The following is a 13,643-nucleotide window of genomic DNA, read 5'->3' on the forward strand; positions in this document are numbered from 1 at the left end:
CGGGATTGGATCCAGTCACTCCCAGTCTCCTCTCTTAAAAGGAATTTTAGAAGTCTGGAGGCTCTGCAGGGCTTTTATTACTCATGGTGGCTGCTGGGTGTCTCCATCTCATGACTCAGCAGGAGTTTCTCCAATAAAGAAATAAAGCTTTTGCCTGAAGCTCCCTCTCTGCCCATGACAGGAACCCCTGTGAGTACCTATGACATCCCAGCTCTTTGGCAGCCTGGGGACCCCTGGGATGTCACTGTGGAGCCCCCGTGAGTGCCTGTGACAGATCAGTGCCTCTGCAGCCCAAGGTGCCCTGGGATGTCACCATGGAATGGCTGTGACTGCCTCTGACCACACGGCTCTTTGCCATCCCCAGAAACCCTTAGGAAGGCTTCATGGAGCCCCTGGCTCTGTGTGTGACATTCCAGCTCTTGAACAGCCTGGAGACTCTTGGAAAGTCCCCATGGAACCCATCTGAGGTCCAGTGACAAATCTCATCCTAAGGAGGCAACCATCACCAGGAAACCCTGTTGCTATGGACAGTTTCCATGGCAACCATCCCCAGTCCCAGTTCCTATGGTCAGTTTCCATGGCAACCATCCCTAGCCCCTGTTGCTATGGTCAGGCCCTGGGCAGCTCCATGGAGACCCCATGCCAGGGGTGGTTGCCATGGACACCAGCTCAGGCCTGGAGCCCGTTGCCATGGCAACCATTGGCACTCCCATCCCCAGGCTCATGGGATCCCAGAACCACAGAATTGGCTGAGCTGGGAGGGACCCATCAGGATCCTCGAGTCCAACTGCTGGCCCTGCACAGGACACCCCAACACTGCCAGCCTGGGCCTGGCAGCGCTGTCCAAACGCTGCTGGAGCTCAGAGAGCCCTGGAGCTGTGACCCTTCCCTGGGGAGCCTGGGCAGTGCCCCAGCAGCCTCTGGGCAAAAACCTTTTCCTGAGATCCAACCTAAGCCTGCCCCAACTCAGCTGCAGCCGCTCCCTCCACTCCTGTCCCTGGGCACCAGAGTGAAGAGGTTCCCTCAGCCCCAGCCAGGGACCCGCTCCCAAGGCTGCTGCCATGGCCACCAGGGCTGGCACCAGCTGGGATGCTCCATTTCCAGGGGCTGGGGTTCAGGAATGGGATTCCCCAATTGCCTGCTCCCGCTAAAACCCCGCTGGCACTCATTGCCCTCCCACCTTCCATTGAAGGAAAAAAGGGAAAGATCCCTAGCTAGGATAAGAACAATTTACTGGGAACAGCAACAAGATAAGGAACAAAGAGAAACAGAAAAAATATTGACAACAGAAGGGATAAGAAAAACTAGTTACAGGGAAAACTACATCACCATCAATTGTATCTTCCTGGCCACGTGTTTCCTCCTGCATGGAAAGAACACCCGTCTCCTCAGGGAGAGAGAAAGAGTCCTTTTCCTGCCCCTGGAAATGACCTGAGGTGGGAGTGAATGTAGTGACAGGGCCATGGACAGACCCTCATGTCCTTCAATCCAATATCAGGCCATTGGTAGGGGCAGGAAAAGGAACAGGTGTCTTCTCAGCATGGATCACAGGGAACATGGATCACCAAGGCTCTTCCCAACATGGTCCTCCAATGGGGGATGAAGCTGGAGCAGCGCACAAAGCTCTTCCTGCAGCTGGGGAACTTTCAGGATTTCCCTTACTGGTGACTCCGTTGGTGTTTGGTCAAGTCAGAGCTCCAGGTGAAGCTCTTCCCACACTGGGGACACAAGTAGGGCCTCTCCCCAGTGTGGATGTGTTGGTGGCTGACAAGATTGGACTTTTGCTTGAAGCCCTTGCCGCAGTCGGGGCAGAGGAAATGCCTCTCCTCGGAGTGACTCCGCTCATGCCGGAGGAGATCTGAGCTGCTGTGAAACCCCTTCCCACATGTGGGGCACTCATAGGGCCTCTCCCCAGTGTGGATGCGCTGGTGTGTGACGAGGGTGGAGTTGCGCTTGAAGCCCTTCCTGCAGTCAGGGCAGCGGCAGGGCCTCTCATCCGTGTGAATCCGCTGGTGTCTGAGGAGACCAGAGCTGGTGTGAAACCTCTTCTGACACTCAGGACACTCGTAGGGCCTCTCCCCAGTGTGGATGCGTTGGTGGATGATGAGGTCGGAGCTCTGTCTGAAACCCTTCCCACATTCCCCACACTCGTAGGGCCATTCCCCAGTGTGGATGTGTAAGTGGCTGACAAGGGTGGAGTTGCAGCTGAGTCCCTTCCCACACTCCCCACACTCGTAGGCCCATTCCCCGGTGTGGATCATCAGGTGGCGTTTCAGACTGTTGCTCTCCCTGAAGCTGTTCCCACACTCCGAGCACTTTAGGGCTTCTCCCCATCAGGAAGCTTCTCAGGGACCACCAGCTCCGAGCTCTGGCTGAAGCTCTGCCCACCTTCCTGGCCCAGGGTGGGTCTTTCCTCCTCAGAGCATCCTGGGCTGGGCTTGCAGCCCCTCCTCCTGTGAGATCTCCAGGGATTTTCCTCCCTGTTGGATTCCTGCGCTGTGGAGTTGCTCAAAATGGCCTCTTCCATGAGGTTCTGCTGCAGGGATTTGTCTTTCCTGGTCTCCATCCTCAGCTCCTGATCTGGGGGAGGAAGGACAAGGAGTAGGTAGGATTTGCCTCCGTGCCAGAGGGAAGGGCAAGGAGATCCCCCCAGTGCGTCCCCGGCAGGAGGGCACCAGCAGTGGGGCTGTCCTGCAGCTGGGGGCCAGGCTGGGCAGGGAGATGGAGCAGGAGAGAGGGGGAAAGGGGCACTGACTTCCTCCTCACCTGCCTGGGGGTCCCAGGGCATCTTCCTCTTCCTTGCAGACTCCTCCTCCATCCAGGAAAGTCTGGGTATGGGAAATTCTGTTTTGGAAGGAAATCAAGGGATGAGCACAGTGAGTTTTGTACTGGCTTCAAAGCAAACCAGGGGGAGAGTCTAAGCCAGAATGACAATTGAATAAGAAAATTAAGATCACGGCAATGATACAGAAACACTGGTTTAAACTCACAGAGTCAGGATATAACCTGACACCCCGTTGGTCAGGGTGGTGGTAGCAGTCTGATGAGATGGTGACTGCAGTCCAGCTGGAGTGATGAACGTGATTCTGTCAAAGCAGTGATCCTGTAGAAGGGTCTGGTCTTCCTCTGAAGGTCCAATGGTGGTTTTGCAGCTCTTGTCCTCTGGGAATCTAGTAGGCAAGGTGGTTGTGGTGTTGCAAGGGTGAGATTATATCCAGGTAGGAATGCTTGGTTCCTCCCCCTGGGCGGAGCATCCCACAATGGGATGATGTAATTTTATCAGTGCTGCAGTGACACTCAATGGCCCATTAACAGAAGATGGCCCCTGGAGGGCGTTATCAGGGCTGAGCCATGGAAGAGATAAAGAACACTGCCCCACCTGTTGATAACAGTTTTTGGAGATGGGGACTGAAAACACTTTTGGTTACATCTGACACTGAAACCTGAAACAGTGAGGCAATCCCTGCTCGGGGTGGGGGGTGAACACCACCCCCCTTACCCAAACTGGCTCAGGTGTAAAACCCCCACCCTGGGAAGGCCACGCACACAGGGGACAATGTCACACTTGCCCTGCCCCAGGGGAGATCTCTGTCCTTGTCACTCCCTTGCTCTCCCCCCTTTTCTTTTTCTTTCCATGTCTCTCTCTACCTCACATTTACAGTTCAATAAAATCCACTTTGGATTTGGTCTTGTGAGCACCTTAATTGGGGCAGGGGCATCTCTCTAACAATTTTATTAACCAGACTGCAATATTATTTTGCACAGTGAGTTCAGGGCACTGTTGTCTGACCCCAAGTTCCTTTGACAACAGCCTGGTTTCCTCCTTGCGGAGGTTCTGCCTCTTTCCGGAGGAACTCTTGGAAACTTGGATGCAGCTTCCTCTGAGCGACTTTTGGGAGAACTTATGAGGAAAGTGGAAGTTGTGGGTGGCCAGGGTAAAGAAAATATCAAAGACCTTTCCGTCTTTGAAAAGTCTGTTAAAATCACTGGAGGAAAGGGACCAAATTATACCAGCGAGACTGACAAGGATCGTTCACCCCAAGGTGAGAAACACAAGGCTACTAAAGTCCTACAAGAAGCCCAGCTCAAGTTATTCCCAAATAACTTCTGAATTCACATGCTTGGGGGGAGAATCATTATTTTCTTGGTCCCTGTCACCTTTGTGTTAGCTACACAGACCGTTCCCTTCCTTTTAATAATCTGTATTGGGTCAAATTTCCATATTTCTTTTTTTGGAACCTGCGAGCTGTGCAGAAACTGATGAAATTTGGAATTGCCACAAAATTGCTTCTGTGGTTGGTTTATTAATGTTTGGGATTTGTTTGCATTTCCATTACAAGTAACGTGTGGGAAGAGCAAATCTTCCTCAAGGCATTTTATGGAGGGTTAAATTTGATTTCTGCTGAGTTTGTTTTGTCCAGTGCCCAGGGGATGCTCAAGGGGTCTCTAGTTTTGGTTTGGACCTAATTTTCTTCTGATTTGTCTTTATCACTTAAAAACACCTGAAAAATTACTAAAAAGAGTATTGATCAGAGATGTCAGAAGTCCCACCATTTTAGAGGTATTTGAGGTGGAATTTACTGTTTGGGAACATGTTCTGGAGGATTTGTGGGTTCTTGGGGGATATCTGGTAGTATTCTCCATATCTTTGCACTCCAAAATCCAAGGTGGATTTATCTGTCACCTCAAAATTACTCAATCCCACTCAAAACCCCTCAATCTTACCCCAAAATGACTCAATCCCATCTCAAAATGGCTGGTTCCCACCTCACTCCCATGCCAAAAATACTGAATTCCTCAGCCTCCAGGATGAGATGGGGTTGGAAGGTGATCGGGAGAAGTGAGATCCAAATTTGAGGGTGTGGGATCAGGATTGTGTGGGGACGGGTGGGTGCGATTTATTTTTATAATAAATAAAACTTTCAGAATTACTGATTTCTGTCCCATTCATTTTCTGTCAGTTCTGATTTGATTTTCAGAGTGCTGCCTTCTCAGCTGATTTTATTTGTGACCTCCTGTCCAAGACTGAAAAGCAAGATGTGTTCTATTTGCCATCTGTATGGCAGTTGTCCTGTGTTAAGTGGGCAGTTTTTCCTTGTCTCTTCCACAATCAATCCTCCCTCAGGGGAGACATCTGCTGATAATGGGCTATTGAATGTCACTGCATGACTGAGAAGAACTGTAACATCCCATTGTGAGATGCTCCACCCGGAGGGAGGAGCCAAGAATTCCTACCTGCATCTAGTCTTGAGAATCTGGCCCACCTACACAGCTTTCTCTGTGCTGAATTTCTCAGAGGAACAGCTTCCTCTTCAGAAGAGGACTCCCATTCCTACAGGATCACTTCTCCAACAGAACCACACCTGACACTCCTGGAAGACTGCAGCCACAATTCCAATTGGACTGTGGCTGACACCCTGTCCAACAGGGTGTCAGGTTGTATTCTGACTCTGTCAGTGTTGTTTTAGTTCACTGCATTGTTTATTTTATCTTTTTATTTTCTTCCCTAATAAAAAACTGTTATTCCTGCTTCCATATTTTTACCTGAGAGCCCCCTTTATTTCAAATTTATAACAATTCAGAAAGAGTCTACATTTTTAAATTTCAGGGGAGACTCCTGACTTCTTTAGAAGACACCTGTCTTTCCAAACGAAAACACCTCCTTTCTCTCCTGCTTTCCTTCACCTGCTCTGTTTCTCTCTCAGTGCCTCCTTTGACCCAGGGCAGCTCCGACCAAAGACCCTGCCCTGATTTAATTCCCAATCCATGAGCTACAACAACCATGGGTGAAGTTAGGAAGGCTGTCAGTGAAATGTCCCTGTAGGATCTTGCTCCACTTGGCTTTTGGCCCCTTCTTAAGAGCTTTGCCTTCAAGGGCAGGAACATCTTTTTCTGGCTGGGAACTGGACCCTGAGAGCATGTGCCATGGATCCCAGAGGGGCATTCCCGAGGCTCCCAGGGTGCTGCTCCTGCCGTGCCTCCCAAGGAGCTCTGCAGGGCAGGGGACAAGGTGCAGCAGCTGTGTTGGTTCTGCAGTGCCACAACAGCCCCTGGTTCCAGGAGTTTCTGCACTGCCATCAGCAGTTTCTGGGTTCCATGATGCCCTGCTGTGTCCCCATGGATATTTGGTGTCATGAAGTTCTTCAGTGTCACAATGGCCACCTCGCCCCATGAGCTTTTGCAGTGTCCAAATGGCCTCCTTGGATGGGCAGTGTCACCATGGACCATTGGCTCCATGCAGCCCCACTGGGTCACCATGGACTCCTTGGTTCCATGAGGTTCTGGGGTTGTCTCCATGGTCTCCTTGGATCCACAGTGTCACAATGGGCCACTGGATCCACATGGCCCTGCTGTGTCACCATGGCCCCTTGGTTCCATGGGACTCCAGGGTCACTACTGACTCCTTGCTTCCATGTCACCCCCTCAGTGCCAAAATGTCCCCTTCGTTCCATGGGGGACACAAAAGATTTATAGAAACATTGAGCAAATCCTGCTTAACACAGCTGGGAATATCTGCCTGCATTCTAGAAAGAGGTTAAAGGTGAGGATGGCAGCAGCAGCTTCCATCTGCAACAGAGATCCAGGGGAAGGACAGGGACAGACAATTTAGCTGGGAGACTCAGAGAATTCTGCTTCCAGAGATCATTTCTGGCCACACTGTCCCTTGTAGAAAGGTGACACAATTCCAGGCAGCCTGTACTGAGCAGGTGGCTCCTGAGTGGGGTTTTGCGGTGGTGTGTCTTTAATTTGATTTTTGTTCAGTATCTGTTCCCCCCCCCCGCCAATCCCTAATCTCCGCCTCTCCCCAGTTGTCAGTCTTCCCTAGCTCTCCCCTAACCCCCTCATCTCCAAGTTGTCAATCCTCCCTTTTCCTGCCCCTTTCCCTGGAAACTTCCCTGTCATTCATCCTAGCCCCCTCCTCTGCTTCCAGAGCATTCCCTGTCTGTTTAGTGAGACTCAAAACCCTATTGCTTATTTTGTGTTATTTCACTTCCCTGCTCCCCCTGATAGGTTTGTGATATGTTAGTTCTGCCCTAAACTCCTCCCCTGCTGTTCCCTCATTGGTTGCTGTTCCTACACCCGTCTCCCTGAATTCTTGTATAAAACCTCTGCTCCCGCTCCCGAGGGGGTCTTGGGGCTCACTGAATAAAACCATCCTGTTCACCCCCAAGTCCTGTGTCTCCTCCATCTGTTCCCGCATCACCGACTGGGACTGCAGAGCTTTGCAGGGGGAGTGGCCGCCCGTTCTCTTCCCTCTCACCGCCCAGCCCGGCACCGCTCGGGGAATCGCGGCGAGGGGAGCGCATTGCCGCACTACAACAGGGTTTGTTGTTCAGGAAACCTTCTCAGGCTTTTCCATTCTTTCCTTCCCACGAGGAAAACTTCTCCTGGGCCTGTGTGCAGGCAGAGCCCTGAGGAGAGCAGGTGGGACACGGTGCAATGGGCTGGGACGTGGAGCTGCAGAGCTCAGGGACAAGGTTCTGCTGCAGGGCACAGGGATGTCAGTGCCAGGTGGGCGATGTCAGACATGGTGAGGCTGGGGGTGAGGAGCAGCTTGTCCAAACAGGGTCTGCTCTCACAGGGCTGATACTTCTACATGCCCAGACCTCCTCAGGAGAACTTCAGTGTCAAAATCACCTGGGGAATGCTTCTATCAGCTCTTCTCCAAACTGGGAAATAAAAAATGCTCTGTTAAAATAAATAATTAATGTTTTATTAAAACTCTCTTCTTAAAGGATCTTTAAACTGACTCCAATCTGCTGTACAGGGCCTGAAAACTTGTAGAGAATTGCAGGAAGAGGAAGCCTGCCCCAATGATGGTTTTGTGTACTTTAATGAGCCCTACAATGGATCTTCAGCTGAGTCCAGGAGACTCAGGCACTGAGAGAAGGCTGAAGAAGCTGCTCAAGGAGTCAGGAGCAAAAGTCCAAGTCCCTTGGAGCATCACAGGGCCCCACTGAGGACAGGGACTGCCAAAGGCTCCCCAGGGACTGGTGAGAGCAGATCCTTGAGGCCAGGATTGCAGGGAGCCCAAGACTCAGAGCAGGGAACTGCAATGCTGAGCAAGGCCTGGGCTGGCTGGGGGAAGCAGAAAGGCCAAGCCCTGAGCCCAGCCTGGCACAGCAGGGCCTGTCCCTCACGGGTAGCTTGGGGCTGTTTGTGGGGCAGGGGGATGTGAGGGGCAGCAAGGACAAATGTCACAAACCTGTGTGACCCTGCAGATCCTCATGGAACCAAGGGGCCAGTGTGACACTGTGGGGCCCCATGGAAAAAAGAGGCCATTATGAGTCTGCAGGGCTGTAACACCCCAGAACACTTTGGGGTCACCAAAGGTTCCTTTACTTGATTTTGTTGCACAAGAGAAACACCAGCCAGATATTCTCATCATGGCCAGATGCAAAGAATATTTTGGTAGGACGGGACCCACAAGGATCATCAAGTTCAGCTCTTAAGTGAATGACCCAAACTGGGATTAAACCCACAACCTGGGTGATACCGGCACCATGCTCCAACCAACAGAGCTAAGAGGTCAAAATGACACAAATTTTTACTGGCAAAACATAGACAATCAAGGAGCTTGAGCAAAGGGTTTCATACAACATCCACTTCAACATAAAACTCTTATCATAGCATTAACTTCATTAACTTTGCCCACTTTACCTAAAAACCTTTAACCCCCAAGATGTTACATTACCAAAAAATGTTCCAGGTAAGCAGGATTAGAAGGAGAAGAAATAGAGAACAGCAGAAAGGCAGGAGATCTATAGAAAGACGCACACAGGCACCAACTGCTCAGGTTCCAGCATCGCTAACAGAGAAACCCCAGGAGAAGGCAAGATCCAGACCAGGGGCTGGCCTCGTGCTCCGGCTTTTATCCCCCTGGGCCTCCATGGGCCCGCCCCTGGGGTGGGACTGCCAGGTGATTGACCAATCAGAGCCAGGGTAGGCACCAGCTGCTGGTGTGTGATTGGTTGACAGCTCAGCCAATCAGCACCATCCCTGCTGTGTGATTGACAGCTCAGCCAGGCCAGGCTGGGGGCGGGGCTCTGTCCCACCACAAACCAAGGCCTGACCCGCCCCTGGCCCCACACGGGCATTCCAAGCATCCCAAAGTGTCTCGGGACATGTATCTCATCCAGCCTCTGACAGCGACCACGGGGACACTGGGGAACCTCATGGAACCAAGGGGCCATGGTGACACTGCTGCCTCATGGAATCAAGGAGACCATTGTGGAACTCAGTGACCCCAAAAGAACCAAGGGTCCATGGTGAGCTTGTGCAGCCGCAGTGTCACAGAGGAGCCGTTGTGACACAGCGAGGGCACACGGAGCCAAGGGGCCATTGTGACACATCAGGGCTCTGTGGAACCACGAATCCATTGTGACACTGCAAGGCCTCATGGAAGCACGGGGCCATTGTGACACTGTGGGGTCCCACAGAACCAAGGGAACATGGAGCAGGTCTTGCTGGCTGGGCCTCCTGGGGACCACCTAACAGGTCCGGCTGACCTTGGCATGTCGAGGGCTGCTTCTCATCTGCCTCTGAAGCACTGGGACTCTGAGCTTTCCTTCCTATGGGAGAGAACTGTCCTTTTCCTTCAGGGACCTATGGCCAAAATTTGGATTCCTCCAAATTTCCTTATATGCCAAGATTGTTCCCAGATGAAATCTGCCAGGTCTGAGACAGGTCTGGCTGCCTTGGCCACCCAGGGGCCACCTCTCATCTGCCTTTGAAACATTGGGACCATGTGCTTTTCTTTCTTATGGGAAAAATCATCCATTTTGACCAGGAGCCAAAGCCAAAATTGGGCATCTGCCTCCAGAATTCCTTATATCCAGTGATAGTTCCCAGAAAAATGATGCCAGGACTGACAAGTATGGATGGCCTTGGCTTCCTGAGGACTGGCACTCATGTGCCTCTGAAACACTGGGGCTGTGTGCTTTCCTTCCTAATGGAAAGAACTCATCTTCCTGTCCAGGCACCCACAGCCAAAATTGAGATTCCACCTCCAAAATGCCCTCTGTCCAAGGATAGCCCCTAGACGAAAGGTGCCAGGCGAAACAGCTCTGGCTGGCTTGGCCTAAGGGTGGCCACCTCTCATCTTCTTTCAGAACACTTGGATTTCACGCTTTTCTTATAGGAAAAAACCTTCCATCTTGACCAGGCACTCATGGCCAAAACTGGGATTCCACCTCCGAAACTCCATAAATCCACTAATTGCTTGCAAGTGTAATCAGCCAGGACAGACAGGTCTGGCTGCCCTTGGCCTCTTGAGAGATGCATCTCATGTGCTTTTGAAACACTGGGGCTTGGCGCTTTCTGTCCAATGTAAATAGTTGTCCTTCTCAAGGTGACCATGGTCAAAATTGAGATTCCTCCTCCCAAATTCCATGTATCCAAGAATTCCTCTATAACAAAAGCTGCCAGGACAAACAGCTCTGGCTGGCTTGGCCCCCCAGGAGCCAACTCTCTCCTCTTCTGCCTTTGAAACACTGTGGCTCTGTGCTTTCCTTCCTGTGGAAAAGAACCATCCTTCTTGTCTTTGCAGAAATGGCTGAAGTTGGGGTTCCACCTCCCAGATTCCCTATATCCAAGGGTTGCCATCAGACAAAAGCTACCGGGAGAGAGAGGTCTGGCTGGCTTAGGCTGCTGGTGGCTGCCTTTCATCTGCCCCTGAAACACCGAGGTTCTGTGCTTTCCTTCCTGTGGAAAAGAATTGTGTTTCTCCTCTGGGTGTCCATGAATGAAATTGGGATTCCATGTCTGAAATTCCCTATATCCAAGAGTTCCTCCCAGACAAAATCTGCCAGTACTGTCAAGCCTGGCTGGCCTTGGCCTCTGGTGGCTGCCCCTGCCACACTGGGGCTTGGTTCTTTCCTTCCCATGGAGATCACTGTGACACTGTGGGCACCTCATGGAACCAAGGGGATCATTGTGGCACCACTGGAGCCCATGGAACCAAGGGGCCATGGTGACACCGCGGGGCTTCATGGACCCAGAGACCATTATGACTCTGTGGGGCCTGATGGAACCATGGAGACCATTCCGACCCTTCAGGGGCTTGTGTCCCCAGGGGGGGCATTGTGACACCTCAGGGCCTCCTGGAAGCAAGGGACCATTGGAAAACTGTGGGGCCCCATGGAAGCGAGGGAAACATGGAACAGGTCTGGCTGGCTTGGCCTGCTGGGGGCCACCTGACATGTCTGGCTGATGTTGGGATGTCAAGGGCTGCTTCTCATCAGCTCCTGGAGCACTGGGGATCTGCGCATTCCTTGCTATGGAAAAGAACTCTCAATCTTTTCAGATGCCCTTAGCCAATACTGACATTCTGCCTAAAACATGCCCTATATTCAAGGGCATCTCTCAGAATAAAATCTGGCAGCTTTAGCTGGCCTCATCCTCTGGTGGTCACCTCTCATCTACCCCTAAAACATTGGGGCTTTGTTCCTTCATTCCTATGGAAAAGAACTGGACTTCATGTTCACGAACCATGGCCAAAATTAGAATTGGCTACTGAGCCCGGCTGGGCTCACGGAACCATCTGAAGGCCCCGGGGGGATACTAACCCTTCCAGTGCTGCAGGGTAAAGGTGAGCCCAGCAATAACATGTCAAAACAAACACTGGGAATCAGGAGATAATGATAATCAGATCCTGGGGCAGTCTGGACTTCACCCTTGCTGGCAAATTCTGTGCATATTAGTTATATGTTGTACCTGGCCTGGTCAAGGGGACTATGCACACCAGCCATTTAATTGGACTCCGACCAAAACAGACCAAGGGAAAGTTGTTAAGCATAATGCCACCACTGTAGCTCCCATTGTTTTTTGTTACTAACAAAGACTTGGCAGACTCTATGTGGGAATGGAGTAAACCTGAACTCCAGGCTACCTATTGGTGTCCTAGTTCCAATCCTGGGAGGGGATATTTTCATTATCCTGGGGAATATCTGTGTGGGTATTGGGGCTGTGAAACCATAGCAACCGCCTGGGCAGTCACCCATCCAGGTAAATGTTTAAAGGTCTCATGGTACCCTGAGGGGTGCAAAACTCTGGGGTATGGCACTCAAGGAGAAATTCTGTATAAGGGGGATTGCTGGTCCCGTAATATTGTTGTTACTAAATTTAACTTTCAGACCTTACATTGTTAATAAAATCATAGACATTGTAAAAGGAAGACTAGAGGCAGCTCATCTAATGCTTATTAGAGATAGGTAGGAAACATTGCCCAGGGACTTAGAAGTAGATGAAACCCTGGTCTTAAGCTACCAAGAGTTAAAGCGTTTTAATGAACAAATTGGTAAAGAGAAAAAGGGGGGATTGTAATAAATAAAAAGGTCTTTGTTCATCAAAATGAGCGTTAAAGGAGATAAGAATTTGAACTGAATAGGGAATGCAACTAGCATAAAAGACTGTGTAACTAATTATATACAAGTTAACTTTTAGGCCAAGGACAATCTGCAAGGAAGATGAGGAATCTTCATTCTTATGACCACCAAGGGCAGAAAAAAAGTCCCCCAAGCAACCAATTGCACCGGCGCAGAGTGCATTGAGAGAAAATACGTCAGCCGGAAAAAAAAAGGGACTATAAAAACAAAAAAGTCAAAGGGGGAAGGTGCGCCGTGGCAGAGCAGAGCCTCCTCAGTCGCCCAGCGCTGTTCTTTTGCTTAATACCACTTGCTTAATAAATTCTTGTTAATTTATTTGTCTATAATTAGTCTCCCCAGTTGAATTTGCCCATAACAACCTGACATCCTGGTGTAGAATGTGTCCTGGAGGACCGTGCCGCACCCGAAGTCGATGAGCTTCGCCTCGCCCGTGACCAGGTTGATGAGGACTTTCTCAGCCTTGATGTCGCGGTGCAGGAGCCGCAGCTGGTGCAGCGCCGCACGGCCTCCAGCTCCTGGCGGAACAGCCCCGCGCCATGGGCTCCGTCAGGAACCCCCGCTCGGCCAGCGAGTACCAGAGGTCCTGACAGCGCTGCGGACGCTCCGTGGCCAGCGCGGAGCCGTCGGGCAGCTCAAACCAGTCCAGGAGCTGCACGACGCTGCGGGAGCCAGGGCACGACGCCATCCACGGCAGCGCCGGCTCCAGGGGCACAAGGGCGTCGCTGCGTTGCGGGGGGACCGCGATGCCTCAGCGGGGCCGATGCTGCGCCGCGCCTCGGGCACCCCTGCCCGGCCCCAGCCCGCTCCCATTGCCCGGCCAGGGACGCTGCGGGCCCCGCTCGCTCCGCACTCTCTCCCCTCGCAGCTCCGGCTGCCGCCCTGCCGGACCTCGCCTCAGCCCCACCCGGCACCCCCGCGGCTTCTCCCGCTGGCCCCGCTCACTCAGCAGCCGCGCCCGCTCCGAGATGCGGTCCCAGCACACTCGCTCATGGCCACCTGCAAGCCAAGGCCAGCGCCAGGCTGAGCTCGCCGCCCGCCGCCCGCCACCCCCTCCGAGCGGGTCCCATCTCTTCCCGGGGCGCCGCCGGCGAGCTGGGTCCCGCAGTGAACGCTGCTGCAGCCGCCGCTGCCCAGCAGAGCCCTCCCCTCTGCGGGAGGGTCCCACGCATCCCTGGCCCAGCGCCGGGGCTCTGCCGGCAGCCAGCACCGGGACCTCAAAATTCTGCTGTCCCGGGGCCACGGAGCGGGCACCCGGCC

At 52.3% G+C, this 13,643-nt stretch overlaps 1 protein-coding gene across 1 annotated transcript; it reads right to left on the bottom strand.

Moving 5' to 3' along the window:
• Window positions 1-1,658: 1,658 nt before the first annotated feature.
• On the bottom strand, window positions 1,659-13,071 carry LOC144247283 (uncharacterized). Its single transcript, XM_077787696.1, is given in 4 exon segments — window positions 1,659-2,320; window positions 2,323-2,392; window positions 12,780-12,872; window positions 12,922-13,071. Coding segments are annotated over 4 exon segments (975 nt in total).
• Window positions 13,072-13,643: the final 572 nt, after the last annotated feature.

The sequence above is a fragment of the Lonchura striata genome, chromosome 21, assembly GCF_046129695.1.
Source record: "Lonchura striata isolate bLonStr1 chromosome 21, bLonStr1.mat, whole genome shotgun sequence".
Taxonomy (NCBI): domain Eukaryota; kingdom Metazoa; phylum Chordata; class Aves; order Passeriformes; family Estrildidae; genus Lonchura; species Lonchura striata.